The following is a 16,246-nucleotide window of genomic DNA, read 5'->3' as shown; positions in this document are numbered from 1 at the left end:
GAAAATGTGTTGCTGGAAAAGCGCAGCAGGTCAGGCAGCATCCAAGGAGCAGGAGAATCGATGTTTCGGGCATAAGCCCTCCTTCAGGAATGAGGAGGGTGTGCCAAGCAGGCTAAGATAAAATGTAGTGAGGAGGGACTTGGGGTAGGGGCATTGGGATTGCAATAGGTGGAAGGAATAGGCCGGAGGGGGGTTGGGGATGGAGAGGTCGGGAAGAAGATTGCAGGTCAAGAAGGCGGTGCTGAGTCCGAGGGTTGGGACTGAGAAAAGGTGGGAGGAGGGGAATTGAGGAAGGTAGAGAAATCTGCATTCATCCCTTGTGGTTGGAGGGTTCCTAAGCGGAAGATGAGTCCCCCTTCCTCCAGGCGTCATGTTGCCATGGTCTGGCGATGGAGGAGGCCAAGGACCTGCATGTCCTTGGTGGAGTGGGAGGGGGAGTTAAAGTGTTCAGCCACGGGCGGTTGTGTTGGTTGGTGCGGGTGTCCCAGAGGTGTTCTCTGAAACGTTCCGCAAGTAGGCGGCCTGTCTCCCCAATGTATAGGAGGCCACATCGGGTGCAGCGGATGCAGTAAATGATGTGTGTGGAGGTGCAGGTGAATTTGTGATGGATATGGAAGGATCCCTTGGGACCAATCCACCTAACCGGCACGTCTTTGAACTGTGGGAGGGAACTACAGCACACAATGGAAACCCATGCAGACACAGGGAAACTATGCAAACTCCACACAGACGGTCACCCAAAGCTGGAATCGAACCCTGGTCCCTGGTGCTGTGAGGCAGCAGTTTTACCCTAGGTTGTTAGACCATATTTTGATTTGTTCTGGTTTTAATAATATGTTCTATCCCATGAAATATAATCTGACAATGCTGCAGATTTTATTTTAACAATAAACCAAATGTTTATTATCAAAAGAAATGAGGATAAAATCAAATAAAGTAAACTATCTATAATACAAATTCAAAGGTTTTTAAACAAATAGCAAAAGTATAATCCCATTAATTCCAAAGCACTCCTTTATATATTGAAAAGATAAACAACAGCTTTTTTGTAGTATCCAAAGCACACTACTCTTACAGTATTAAAAAAACACACTGTGTATCTTACCTAAAAGCATTACTCACATAGTACTCAGACCATAATTCCTGAATCTAACACTTGAGTGCAATTAAGTCCCTTGATGACTTCAATTTAAAGACTGGAACTGCAGATACATTGCTTCCTGGAGCTATTATGTACCTGAGTTTAAACACTCAGCTTCAAGTAACCTCTTAAAAGTTTTATCCCAACTTTTTGAACTGGGATTATCTCTAATGCTTTCCTCTTAAGATAATATGGTTGCACTATATCCTTCTCAAGGACTTTCTTTATACAGCCACCTTTAGTAAAGGGTTTCACAGGATGACTCAAAACTAGGGAAAAATATTCCCATTCTATGGGTATTTCCCTTAAGCTTAAAAAATCCTCTCTTGGATCTTCTAGACTGGAGCTTGTTTATTTTGTTTGGTCGTAAACCCTACCAACGTGCAAAAACTACCTAATAATTCTAAAGCTAAACCTCAAAACTGTTTTAAAGAAAATCACCATGGCTATAGAAATACTGACAAGTTAATTATTAACTTCAGATATATAGAAAACCCACCGGTTACAAACTCAAAAAACCCAAACTTACAATGAATGATAGTTTTTAAAAAATACATACATAAATCACGTGAAGAATAATAACAAATGTTTAAGTTGACAGAGAAAGAAAGAGGAAACGCACACACACCCAAAAACAACCTGGTAAGCATGGCAACCTGCTGGAGAAGGCCCAGTAGGCCCAAACCAGTGAAATAGTCACAAATGAAGCAAAACAGTGTATCAAAAGCACCAAAGTGTAAGAAATAAGATCATCAACAAATTTAACTCTGTTCATTGTTGCTCTCACTCAAAGTAACATGATTCTTGTATGTTCTATGACTAAACAAAACAATTTGTCATTAATTGTCCTATCACTATACAGATTATTTTTTTGTTAATATTTACCTAAACCCAACCACAAGTAAAGATTTCATGAAGAATTTAACTAACCCAAGACCAGAGAAACAAACTGAATGATCAATAATGAAATAATGAAAAGGAAAAGCTATGATCTATCTGGCTGAACCAGTTCTATTAGATTATACCTGTTTAAGGAGAGGGTCAGCCCCTCAGCTCCATCTTCAGTCCCCAGGCAAGGGGCCTCCGTTTCAATTATGAAACCTGGGTCTCAGTGCCTCAAACACTACAAGATATGTCTTGGACCCTACAGTCAATCCAACAATTACTGGACTTAAAATTCTCAGCACTTGTCAAGTTTGTCTAAACTTCACCCTGATCCCCATTGCCCTGCCTTCACACCCAGCCCGAAATCCAGTGTCCCCTCCCAACCCAGTTATTTCCAGTAGTTTTGCTTTTGCAAGTTGGTGATGTTAAAGCTGAAAGATTGAGAATGAAATGTGAGTCTTTCCAGTTAAGATCCCTTTGTTGCTTCAAGCATCGACTCTCTTTGAATCTCAAAGTCGAAGAGCCCATCCCATCAGCATCACCCTCGCAGACCTATGGAAGATAACAGAAGAAATGATTACCCAATGGGCTGGCGAGGGATCAAGTGAATTACCCAAATGATCAGTGAGATTAGAAAGAAACAATAAAGGGAGTCCATAAATTGCTCGAGCCTCTTACATAAAGACAGAAGAAGGCCATCCAGCCTCTCCTGTATTTTACACTAGAACTGGAGGGGGTAATTCAAACCCTAAAACTGTTATGCATGATCAAGGAAGTCTGTTAGCTGTTTATACAAGTCTGGGGGCTATTCAGCCCTACAAAGCTGCTACACAGGAGGAGGGGAATATTTAAACCCTCAAGCCTGCTGGGCAATATCAGAGAGGCAATTTTGCCCATCATGCCTTTACAGAAGATCAAAGGTGTCAGTGGTGCTGCATGCCCAATATTTAATCGCTTTGAAAGCTTGCTGTGCACATCTGCTCCCACATCACCACTCTTCTTGACATTAAAACAGTAGGTACGCTTCTCAAGCACCTCATTGGCTGTAACTTGTCTTGGGATCACATGAATATCTGTGAGACATATTCAAATGTCCTTTCCAAGATCATGCTTAATTTTTTTTTCTCCCCATTCCCACACAGCCTTTCTACATTTGGCATCATCTGTGAAGAGCTGAAAATGTGTTGCTGGAAAAGCGCAGCAGGTCTGGCAGCATCCAAGGAACAGGAGAATCGACATTTCGGGCATAAGCCCTTTTCCAGCAACACATTTTCAGCTCTGATCTCCAGCATCTTGCAGTCCTCACTTTTTCCTCGAAGATTTTTATCATCTGTGAAGACCACTGCAGATATGAGGGGAGCTTTCAAACCCAAGCTATTAATGACATTAGAAACCCTTCATATCATTGTCCTTTTGTTTTAAATTCATTCATAGGAAGAAGACATTACTGGCTAGGCCAGCATTTATTGCCCATCCCTAATTGCCCAGGTGGTACTTAAGAGTCACCCACATTGATGTAGATCTGGAGTCACATGTAGGCCAGACCAGGTAACGACAAGCAAACAATTTCCATTTACTGAAGGATTTCACTTGGGATTTTCTTCCTCAGCGAGGAGTGGAGGCGGGGTCCTTCAATATTTGCAAGGCTAAACGGAATGGTTTGTTTATTAACTACAGAGTGAAACATTTTGGGGACAGATATGAAGGTGGTGTTGAGCCAGAAATCAGGTCAGCCATTTAATGATGAAGCAGGTTCAAGGGACTGAATGGCCTACTCTTGTTCCTAATTCATATGTTCATGTGTATAAAGAACTTTACAAAGTGCTTTAAATTCAATGATGTACCTTTCAGGTGTAGTCAGTGTTGTCATATGGTGGCATATGGTAATTCTTAAAAATTCATTCATAGATTGTGGATGTCACTGGCTGGGCCAGCATTTATTACCCATCTCTAATTGCCCAGAAGGAAGTTAAGTGTCAACCACGTTGTTGTGGGTTTGAAGTCAAATGTCGGCCCAACTCGGTAAGAATGACAGTTTGCTTCTCTAAAGGACATTAGTGAACTAGATTGGTTTTTCACTGACAATCAACAATAGTTTCATAGTCATTATTAGACTCTTAATTCCAATTACTTATTGAATTCAAATCCACCACCTGTCATGGCAGGATTTGAGCCCATGTCTGCAGAACATTACCAGAGTCTTTGGATTAATAGTCCAGCAATAAAAACTACAAGGCCATTGCCTTCCCTGTGTCACTAAGCTAATAATCCAGACACCTCCAGGTTGATATTCTAGGAAATTTGGCTCAAATACCACTTTGGCAGAATTCTAGTGATTAAATTTTAACCTGAAAGCTATATGGTTCATTAATGTCCTTTAGAGAAGGAAATCTTCCATCCTTAGCTGGTCTTGCCTACATGTGATTCCAGACCCATAATAATATGTGATTCTGGGCAATTAGGGATGAGCAAAAAGTATTGGCACAGCCAGTGACACCGACAATCACATGAATGAATTAAAACAAAGATTTGATCTGGGTCAGAAAGAGGGATTCCAAACAGATTAGAACATTTGGGCTCATGTCTACTGTGACATTATTATATGGATAAATATTGATCTTTAGACTGTGGGGAAAAAACCCTATCCTATTACAAAGCAAAGACGCATGTTCTTTTACGTGCATTTAAGAGAATCGTCAGGGTCTTTGTATAGTATCTTAAAAGAGGGCACTTTTGAAGAACGGACACTGGAAGTGAAACATTAAGTCTGCTTTCTCTCCACAGATGCTCACTGACCTGCTGAGTTTTCCCTAGCAATCTCTGTTGTTGTTTCATGTCTCCAACACTCTTCCATTTTGAACCCACAATCTCCTAAGTCAGAATGTTATCCACTGAGCCGTGCCTGCCCTCTATAAGTTACTAATGATTACCCATTTTACCTGCTTTTTCAGGACATGATTTTTCACCTTCCTGACCAAATTTCAGTCGGTTCTGTTCAGCAGTCGGACAGTTTGACTCAAGGATGCCCCTCCTCGGTTGGGGAGGGAGCTCTCCTGTTGCTTGGTACGCCATGTTCAGTTGTTCCTGAGCAAGCTTTAGGTGTCGGTGAACCATCTCAGACATCTCAAAACTCTCTGGTGCTAGGGCACCAAAGTTGTCGTGGTATGGCATGTTCCCATTGCCCAGCTTGATCTTGTCCTTGTGAAGCACAGAGTGGTAGCCCGGAGGGGCATAGGGGGCACCCCTGGAGGAGTAATAGAGCTGGGAGGCCAGCCGCCTGCCCCTCAAGCCATCCCTGATGCCGCCAAGGCCAAGGTGGAAGAGCTCAGCAAAGTTGAGCACTAAGCAGAGACCACTGACCACATACATGACCAACAAGAAGATGGTTTTCTCTGTGGGACGTGACACAAAACAGTCAACGGTGTACGGACAAGGAATCGTATTGCACACAAAGCCAGGAAGCACTTCAAACCCATATAGAAAATACTGGGCAGCCAAGAAACCAATTTCAAACAGAGTTCTCATCAGGAGCTGAAAAACATACATCTTCATGAGCCCATCTTCCTTGATACGCCTCCTGCCATCATGTGGCTTCTTCTCAGGAGCTTTCTTGTCAGCCTCAGTCTCAGGTTCATGCTCAATCTCCTCGCAGACCATGGGGTCTTCCTCATCATCACCTTCTGCCTCCTCGTAATCCCGAGCAGCTCCCCGATGCACAATGGGCATCTTTCTCTTGGGTTTTGGCTGTTGGGCACCCTCTATCCGGGCTATCCGGTGTATGGCATAGCCCAGGTATATAACGGATGGCACTGTGATCATGATGATCTGGAAGACCCAGAACCGGATGTGGGAAAGGGGTGCAAAGGAATTGTAGCAAACGTTCTCACAACCAGGTTGCTGAGTGTTACACATGAACTTGCTTTGTTCATCATGGTAGATAGGTTCACCACCAACTGCCAACAAAACAATGCGGAAAACAATGAGGACCATCAGCCAGACTTTGCCAACAAACGTGGAGTGGTTCTGGATCTCCTCAAGGAGTCTCGTCAGGAAAGCCCAGCTCATCTTGGAAGAGTGAGGCCTTCAGCACAACCACACTAGAAGAAAGCAACAGAAAACAAGTATCAAGCCTCTAGTCAGCTCCATCTGAACCCGAACGCAGATCAGGAGGACGCTACTCAGCCCTTTGAGCTTGTTCAGCCAACAGTTAATTAAATAATGGCACATCTTTATTCTAACCCTCTTTACCTTCCTTGACATCATATTCTGAATACCCTTGTTTAACATGTTAACAGTTATATATTACCAGAAGTTAGCCCTTCATGTAGTGATTAGTACATTTTTCATTTTAATTCTATGAAGGTCTGTTCCTGTCATTCTCTGTCCATTGTTAACCCTTCTGATACCATGGTGTCTTGACTTGCTTTCCCTATTCAATTTATCATATCTTCCCCTGGATCCATTACCTCAATATTTAGTTTAAATCCTTCACTAAACTCCTAGGTAGTTCAATAGAATATATAACTCAACAGAACACTGATCCCAGCATGATTCAGATTAATACCATTGCAATGGTACAGCTGTACTTTCCCCAGTACTGATAGCACTGCCCATGGGCCAGAATCCATTTCTCCCACACCAATCTTTGAGTCAAGCATTTAACTTTCTCATCTTAGTTACCCAATGACAATTTTGTTATGGCTGAGGCACTAATACAGAGATTATTATATTTAAAGTTTTGCTTTTAGTCCCAAGCTACTCGTACTCCGTTAAGAGAACCGACGTCAGAGTCCCATCCCCATTATTGGTGCCTACATGGACCACAACAACTGACCATAAATAATTGGAACAGAAATAGGTCATTGAGCCCATTGAGTCTACATTCAATGAGATCATGGCTGATACAAATATCCTCAACACCACTTTCCTGCTTTTTCCCTTAACTCTTCATTCCCTTACCAATTAAACATCTGTCTATCTCAGCCTTGAATATTTAATGATCTAGCCTTGACAGTACTCTTTGGTGAAGAATTCTACAGATTCACAACCCACTGAAAAAGAAATTCCTCCAAATATCTGTCTTAAATGGGTCACCCCTTATTCTGAGATGATGCTGTCTGGTCCTAGACTTTCCACCAAGGGGAAACAACCTCTCCATATCTATACTGTCAACTCCTCTAAGAATCTTGTATGTTCCAATAAGGTCACCTCTCATTCTTCTATATTACAATGAGTACAGACCCAACCTACTTAACCTCTCCTCATTAGACAGTTTCTCCATATCTTGTTTCAGCCCAGAGATCTTCTCTGGACTGCTGTTCACACTATTCTTGCTGTGATCTAACTAGTACCTTGAATAGTATAATCAAAACCTCCCTACTTTTATACTTCATTCCCTTTCCTTTTCCTTATTGCAATGAGCTCTCCAGCCCAGGACTGAACTCTCCCTTGTAGCTGCAGAGAATTGTGTCAATCCCCTGACTATTCTGTCTCCTATTATTATTACACTCCCATTAACACTATCAATCCCCCCACCCCCTTTGAATGATTCCCTGTACCATGGTACCTTGCTCAATCATCCAAACCCTTCTGCAACCACCACTTACGTCCAGATAAGTTTCAAATACTTCATTCCTCTGTGACCATAGCAAAGGCTGAAATAAAAGCAAATTATGGCGGATGCTGGAATCTGAAACCAAAAGAGAAAATGCTGGAAAATCTCAGCAGGTCTGGCAGCATCTGTAAGGAGAGAAAAGAGCTGACGTTTCGAGTCTAACTGACTCTATGTCAAAGCTAAAAAAAGGGAGAAATAGGGAGGCGTTTATACTAGGCTGAGAGAAGGTGAGTCATGGCTGCAGAAGCAAAAGTAGCAATAAAGAGGTGATAATGGCAGTGCATAGAGAGATTATAGGGAGATTAGGAGCTGTGAATGACCAAGGCTGAAGCCAGTGCTATGTGACAAAATATGTGGGAGATGGGTGAAGCAGAGGCAAAATGGAAAACAGGGGAAAAGGATAACAAAGGGGATGAGGAGAGGAAAAAGGTGATGAGAGAGTGGGGAGCGAGAGAAAGAGGGACAATCAAGAAATAAGAGGTACAGAACAGTGAAAAANNNNAAGTGGTAAGCCACAGGAAGGTCCGGGACCTGATTGCGTACAGACCGAATGTGCTCAGCGAAGTGATCACCCAGCCGGTGTTTTGTCTCTCCGATATAGAGGAGACCACATCGGGAGCAACGAATGCAATAGACCAAATTGAAAGAGGTACAAGTGAAACGCTGCTTAATCTGAAATGAGTGTCCGGGGCCTTTGGATGGTGAGCATGGAAGAGGTAAAGGGGTAGAGGTTGCACCTTCTACGATTGCATGGGAAGGTGCCGTGTGTGATGGGAGAGGTGTTAAGTGTGATGGAGGAGTGGACTAGGTTGTCCTGGAGGGAATGATCTTTGTGGAATGCAGACAGGGGGAGGGAAGGGAAGATGTGTTTAGTGGTGGCGTTGTGTTGAAGTTGGCAAAAATGGTGGAGGATTATTCTTTGCATGTGAAGGCTGGTGGGGTGAAAGGTGAGAACAAGACGGACCCTATCTTTGTTCTGGGAAGGGAGGGAGGGGGTGAGGGTCGTGGTGCGGGAGATGGACCGCACGCTATCGAGAGCCCTGTCAACAACTGTAGGTGGGAAGCCATGGTTGGAGAAGAAGGAGCACATATTAAGAGCACCACTTTGGAAAGTGGCCTCATTGGAACAAATGTGGCGGAGGCGAAGAAGCTGAGAGAAAGGAATAGAGTCTCACGGGATGTAGGGTGAGAAGAGCTGTAGTCCAGATAGCTGTGGGAGTTAGTGGGTTTGTAATGGATATTAGTGGATAGACTATTGCCGGAAATGGAGGCAGAAAGGTCAAGGAAAGGAAGGCAAGTGTCGAAGATGGACCAGGTGAAGGTGATGGAAGGGTGGAAACTGGAAGCAAAGTTTATGAATTTTTCCAGGTTAGGGCGAGAGCATGAAGCCGCACCGAAATATTCACCGATGTACCGATAAAGCAGTTGTGGGAAGTGACCCGGGTAGGCCTGGAACAAGACTGAGTTTTTTCCCCTTCTATCTGCCTCACTCGTAGTCGCATCCTCCTATCCCTGACTATTGACCAAATCAGAAGACCCTAATGTAAGAGATATATCACCAAAGTGTTGTGGTAACTTTCCCCTTCCCTCACATATCTCAGTAGCTGCACCTTAGCCTCCAACTCATAAACTTTAAATCAAAGATTCTGGAGTCACAGAGACTCAAACCAGGCATAATTGGCCTGGATCACAGGGGTAATCAGGTACCTCACATTCTGTAGTCACAACACCTCATCTGCCGAGTCACCTCTATTGTGCTTTAATTGAGTAATTATTTTCCTTAATAAGTTAATAAATTATCATAATTTCTCTTCTCACTACCACTTACAAGACCAATTTAAACATTAGTAATCCAATAAACCTTACCACTTAGTACAGTTAATAATTTCTTTATTCGCTTCAGCTCGTCATTGTTATTTAAATATAATGTAGGTCACAGAGTCATACAACATGGAAACAGACCCTTCAGTCCAACTAGTCCACACCAACCATGTTCCCAAACTTAACTAGGCCCACCTGCGCCTGGCCCATATCCCTCCAAACCTCTCCTCTTCATGTAATTATCCAAATGTCTTTTAATCAGTGTATCTGCATTCACCACTTTCTCTGGCAGTCCATTCCACATACTAGTCATTCTGTGTGTGAAAACTTTATCCCACATGTCCTTTTTAAATCTTTCTCCCCTCGTAAGCATTTGTTGAACTGGTTTGGGCCCCTCGACCCCAAACAACCCCACGTTGCTGCTTCTTCCTTGGTTCCTCAAGCACGTCTTTTGGAACATTCCCAATGTTCCTTGTCCTGATTACTCTGACACCTTCAGTGTCCATCCCTGGCCACTGATTTCACAGAAGAGGGAGGGTGCAGAGGAGATTTATCAGGATGTTACCTGGGTGACAGAATTTCCCTCAAGAAGAGAGATTGGACAGACTGGGATTGTTTTCCTTGGAACAGCGGTGACTGCAGTGGTACATGATTGAGATGTATAAAATGAGATCCTTGTGGGTTGGAGGAAAAAGCAACCTGTTTTTAAATTGCAGCATTCCATGTGCCCTCGCTAACAGCAATCACGAAACAATTAGTCAATTTATAGATTTCCTGTGATTGCACCTTAATCACACAATGGGCAGCCCTTAATGTAGTTCGCTTATGATCAGAAATGGGGGAGTTTATAACTGTGAGCAAAGAAATGGCTGACAAACTAAATTCAATCTTTATCTCTGTCTTTGTAAAGAAGAACACAAATAACGCGCCAGAAATAATGGGAATCACAGGGCTTAGTGAGAAGGAGGAATGAAGTAAATCTGTATTAGTAATTGAAGAAATTGATGGAATTGAAAGCTGATAAATTTCCAAGGCCTGGTAATCCATATCTCAATTTGCTTAAGGAAGTGACCATAGTAATAGTGAATGCATTGGTGGTCATCATTCAAGATTCTTTAGACTCTGGAACAGTTTCTACAGATTGGAGGCTAGTTAATGTAACTCCATTATTTAAGAATGGAGGTAAGAGAAAAAGTAGGCAATCATGGACCACTGAGTCTAACGGCGGTAGAGAGCAAGATATTAGAGTCCATCATCTACAATTGTGGAGAACAGCACAATCAGTAAGGATTTACAAAAGGGAAATTATGCTTCACAAATCTGGTAGATTTCTTCAAGGAAGTACCACGTAGAGTAAATCAGGGCAATGGGTATGACTTATTTGTTTTTTTAGAAGACTTTTGACAAATTTTTGCAAGGTTTGTGAAGGTTTGTAGCTCAGGTTGAGGTTTAGGGTGTAGGTTTGCTCGCTGAGCTGTAGGTTTGATATCCAGACGTTTCATTACCTGGCTAGGTAACATCATCAGTGGCGACCTTCAAGTGAAGCAAAGCTGTTGTCTCCTGCTTTCTATTTATATGTTTGTCCTGGATGGGGTTCCTGGGGTTTGTGATGATGTAATTTCCTGTTCATTTTCTCTGCCACAAACACTACGTAGGACAAACAGGAAGAAAGTTAGCCACCAGGATACACGAACACCAGCTAGCCACAAAGACACGACCCTCTTTCCCTCGTAGCCCTACATACGGATGAAAAAAGCCACCATTTCGACTGGGACAACACATCTATCCTGGGACAGGCTAAGCAAAGACATGCCAGAGAATTCCTAGAGGCCTGGCACACTAACCACAACGCCATAAACAAACACATAGATCTAGATACCATCTATCAACCCCTCAGAAAATGAACAGGAAATGACATCACCACAAACCCCAGGAACCCCATCCAGGAGAAAGATATAAATAGAAAGCAGGAGACAACAGCTTCGCTTCACTTGGAGGTCGCTACTGATGATGTTACCTAGCCAGGTAATGAAACGTCTGGATATCAAACCTACAGCTCAGCGAGCAAAAAGCAAACCTACACCCTAACCTTTTGACAAAGCTCGACATCGAGATCAATGTGTAAAATTAAAGCACACGGGATTGGGGTAGTGTATTGAGATGGATAGAAAATTGATTACCAAACAGAAACAAAGAGTAGGAATAAATGTATCTTTTAATTCTTTGAGGAGGTAACAAGCAAGTTAGACCAAGGAGAGCCAATGGATGCTATCTACTTGGATTTCCAGAAGACTTTTGACAAGGTACCACACAAGAGGCTGCTGAGTAAGATAAGGGTCCATGGTGTTAGATGCAAGGTACCAGCATGGATAGAAGATTGGCCGTCTGGCAGAAAGCAGAGAGTGGGGATAAAAGGGTCCTTCTCAGGATGGCAGCCGGTGACTAGTGACGTTCCACAAGTGTCAATGGTAGGGAAGGCAACTTTTCACTTTATACACTAACGATCTAGATGAAGGAACTGACAGCATTCTGGCTAGGTTTGCAGATGATACAAAGATAGGTAGAGGGACAGGAGGAGGCGGGTAGGCTGCAGAAAGATTTAGACGGATTAGGAGAGTGGGCAAAGAAGTAGCAGATGGAATACAATGTGAAAATTTGTGAAGTAGGAAGAATAGAGGCATGGACTATTTTCTAAATGGGGAGAAAATTCAGAAATCTGAAGTGGAAGGGGACTTGGTAGTTTTAGTCCAGAATTCTCTTAAGCTAAACTTGCAGGTTGAGTCAATAGTTAGGAAGGCAAATACAATGTTGGCATTTATTTCGAGAGGACTAGAATATAAAAGCAGGGATGTACCTCTAAGGTTTTATAAAGCTCTGGTCGGACCACATTTGGAGCATTGTGAGCAATTTTGAGCCTCATAATTCAGGAAGGATGTATTGGCCTTGTACTGGGCCCAGAGGATGTTCACAAGAATGATCCCAGAATGAAAGGCTTACCATGTGAGGAATATTTAAGGAGTCTGGGTCTATACTCAATGGAGTTTCAAAGGATGAGTGGGATCTAATTGAAACTTACAGAAATCTGAATGGCCTGGACAGAGTGGGCTTTGGGAAGATGCTTCCATTGGTAGGGCAGTCTAGGGCCCAAAGGCACAGCCTTAGAGTAAAGGGAAGACCCATTAGAATGGAGATAAGGAGAATCTGCAGCCAGAGAGTGGTGAATCTATGGAATTCATTGCCACAGGAGACTGTGGAGGCCAGGTCATTGAGTATATTTAAGACAGAAATAGATAGGTTCTTGATTGTCAAGCGGATTAAGGGTTATTTAGATTAGATTAGATTGGATTAGATTAGATTGCAGTGTGGAAACAGGCCCTTCGGCCCAACAAGTCCACACCGACCCGCCGAAGCGCAACCCATCCATATCCCTAAATTTACCCCTTACCTAACACTACGGGAAATTTAGTATGGCCAATTCACCTGACCCTGCACATCTTTGGACTGTGGGAGGAAACCGGAGCACCCGGAGGAAACCCACGCAGACACGGGGAGAACGTGCAAACTCCACACAGTCAGTCGCCTGAGGCGGGAATTGAACCCGGGTCTCTGGCGCTGTGAGGCAGCAGTGCTAACCACTGTGTCACCGTGCCGCCCACTGTGATTTGGACAGGCTGACTGAGTGGGCAATCGATGGCAGATGAAGTATACTGTGGATAACTGTGAGGTTATGGGGAGAAAGCAGGAGAATAGGGTTAAGAAACTTATCAGCCATAATTGAATGGCGGAGCAGACTTGATGGGCCAAATTGCTTAATTTCTGCTCCTGTGTCTTCTGGTCTTTTTCTGAATACCAGGTAGTGACTAGCGGGGAAGATACTGGGACCACAGCTATTCACAATGTATGTTAATAACTTAGTTGATGGGCCAAATGGCTTAATTTCTGCTCCTGTGTCTTCTGGTCTTTTTCTGAATACCAGGTAGTGACTAGCGGGGAAGATACTGGGACCACAGCTATTCACAATGTATGTTAATAACTTAGATAAGGGTAATATCTCAAAATTTGCAGATGGCACAAGGCTGAGTGGAAAGGTGAGCTGTGACGAGGATGCAGAGATGTTGCACTGTGATTTGGACAGGCTGACTGAGTGGGCAATCGATGGCAGATGAAGTATAATGTGGATAACTGTGAGGTTATCCACTTTGGCAGCAAAAATAGGAAGCAGTTTATTATTTGAATGGTTGTGAATTGAGAGAGAGGAATGTTCAATGAGGCCTCAGTATCTGTTGCTGAAAGTAAGCGTGTAGGTGCAGCAGGCAGTAAAGAAGGGAAATTGAATGTTGGCCTTCACATGAGATTTGAGTACAGGAACAAGAATGGCTTGCTGCAAATCTTCTCGCTGTGAAGGCCAACATACAATTTCCCTTCTTTACTGCCTGCTACACCTACATGCTTATTTTCAGCAACAGATACTGAGGCTTCGTTGAACATTCCCCTCTCTCAATTCACAATCATTCAAATAATAAACTGCTTCCTATTTTTGCTACTAAAGTGGATCTGGAATATTGTGTGCAGTTTTTGGTCTCTTATCTGAGGGAGGATGGTTATTGCTACAGAGTCATAGAGATGTACAGCATGGAAACAAACCCTTTGGTCCAACCCGTAACACCGACCAAATATCCCGAACCAATCTAGTTCCACCTACCAGCACCTGGCCCATATCCCTCCAAACCCTTCTTATTCATATACCCATCCAAATGCCTCTTAAATGTTGCAATTGTACCAGCCTCCACCACTTCCTCTGGCAGCTCATTCCATACACGTACCACCCTCTATGTGAAAAAGTTGCCCCTTAGGTCTCTTTTATATCTTTCCCCTCTCACCCTAAACTTGTGCCCTCTAGTTCTAGACTCCCCCAACCCAGGGAAAAAAAAAATTGTCAACATCTTTCCAATAGGAAGGAGACCAGAATTGGGCGCAATATTCCAACAGTGGCCTAACCAATGTCCCAAGTGTTGGGATATGATGTCCTGTACAGCCGCAACATGACCTCCTAACTCTTGCACTCAATACTCCGACCGATAAAGGAAAGCATATCAAATGCTTTCTTCACTATCCTATCTATCTGCACTTTCAAGGAGCTATGAACCTGCACTCCAAGGTCTCTTTGTTCAGCAACACTCCCTAGGACCTTACCATTAAGTGTATAAGTCCTGCTAAGATTTGCTTTCCCAAAATGCAGCACCTCGCATTTATCTGAATTAAACTCCATCTGCCACTTCTCAGCCCATTGGTCTATCTGGTCAAGATCCTGTTGTAATCTGAGGTAACCCTCTTCGCTATCCACTACAACTCCAATTGAGGGAGTGCAGCAAAGTTTAAACTAATTCTTTCCAGGGATGGCAGGACTGACATATGAGGAGAAATTGAGTCGGTTAGGATTATATTCACGAGAGTTTAGAAAAATGAAGGGGAATTGCATAGAAACCTATAAAATTCTGACAGGACTAGACAGGTTAGATGCAGAAATTGAGTACAAGTGTTGAGATATGGTGTTACAGCTGTGCAAGACACATTTGGAGAACTGCCCTGTACAAACCTGTCTTTGTGAGGATTTTAAATAAACAGTAAACCACTTTTCACAGCTGAATAAATACTCAAATAATTTTTTTAAAAATCCCTCACGTAGAGGATTTATGTGCAAAGCTGACAGGGGGGGCTGTCTGTTGTCGACCAGACCAGATCCTCTCACAATAGTTTAAGAAGTTAAGCGAGACCCTAAAGTTTTATTTTAAAGGTAGATATGAAGTGCTTGTTCTAGATGTGATGCAATGAGTCAAACCACTTGACATTAAACAAAGCACAATTTATTTAGACATTATTGTTAAAATACAAACAAAAGAAAGAGGAATTTAGAAGAGCTTAACCAAATAATAGATACAGTATCCATTACAAATTAACTCTTTCAATATAGTAATATCCCATAAACAAACCCATTGTGAAAAGGTAAATTCAGACATGGATTTTTAATGTGCAGTTTCCCACTCCAGGAGGGAACTACATCGAGAGATTTCAGAGAAAGCCACAGTTCAGATCATTTACTGAAGCTTGTAACCCTTCTGGGACTCAAACAGCTTCCAACTGCTACAACTGAAGAAAAAACTAGAAAGCCTGATCTGGGAGAACTGGCCATACCCCTGTCACAACTGATTTTAAAAAACCTAAAGGCCTCTTAAATTATTGACTTAGATCAGCTTCAGTAGACATTTCAACACCTCTGCCTTTACAACCTCTCTTCAAGAAAATCCAGGACAAAGTAACCTTTTTAAAGTGACAGCATCATCACGCTGTCCTTCACAAAGATGGACATAAGTCATGCACACTTGTGATTAAATGAGGATTCGCAGACATATGCTACAATTAATACCCATAAGGGTTTGTTCCAATATACGAGACTGCCATTTGGGGTATCATCAGCCAGTGCAATTTTTCAGGAGATGATTGAGAACGTTTTAAAAGGTCTATCACAAGTCACTATTCATCCAGATGACATGCAAAGAACAGGGAATATCCATAAGGAGCACTTATAGAACTTGGAGATCATCCTTAGACATTTCTCCTAGGCAGGAGAAATATGTGTTCCAGACACCCCAACTGATCTACTTGGACTACAGAGTCAACAATAGACAATAGGTGCAGGAGTAGGCCATTCTGCCCTTCGAGCCTGCACCACCATTCAATATGATCGTGGCTGATCATCCTTCATCAGTATCCTGCTCCTGCCTTAT

General features: G+C 42.8%; 1 protein-coding gene across 1 annotated transcript in view; it reads right to left on the bottom strand.

Annotated features, from left to right (window-relative positions):
- Positions 1 to 878: 878 nt before the first annotated feature.
- LOC122551829 (gap junction gamma-1 protein-like) overlaps positions 879 to 16,246 on the bottom strand; it is a 24,872-nt gene continuing 9,504 nt past the window's right edge. The window contains exons 2-3 of the mRNA XM_043694324.1: positions 4,966 to 6,123; positions 879 to 2,578 (exon numbers count right to left, since the gene is read on the bottom strand). Of these exons, the coding sequence (XP_043550259.1) occupies positions 2,565 to 2,578; positions 4,966 to 6,091 (1,140 nt within the window). The 5' untranslated portion in view covers positions 6,092 to 6,123 and the 3' untranslated portion in view covers positions 879 to 2,564. The remainder of the gene's footprint in view (positions 2,579 to 4,965; positions 6,124 to 16,246) is intronic.

This window comes from Chiloscyllium plagiosum, chromosome 7 (genome assembly GCF_004010195.1).
Source record: "Chiloscyllium plagiosum isolate BGI_BamShark_2017 chromosome 7, ASM401019v2, whole genome shotgun sequence".
NCBI lineage: Eukaryota > Metazoa > Chordata > Chondrichthyes > Orectolobiformes > Hemiscylliidae > Chiloscyllium > Chiloscyllium plagiosum.
This window is presented reverse-complemented; position numbering and strand designations above follow the sequence as displayed.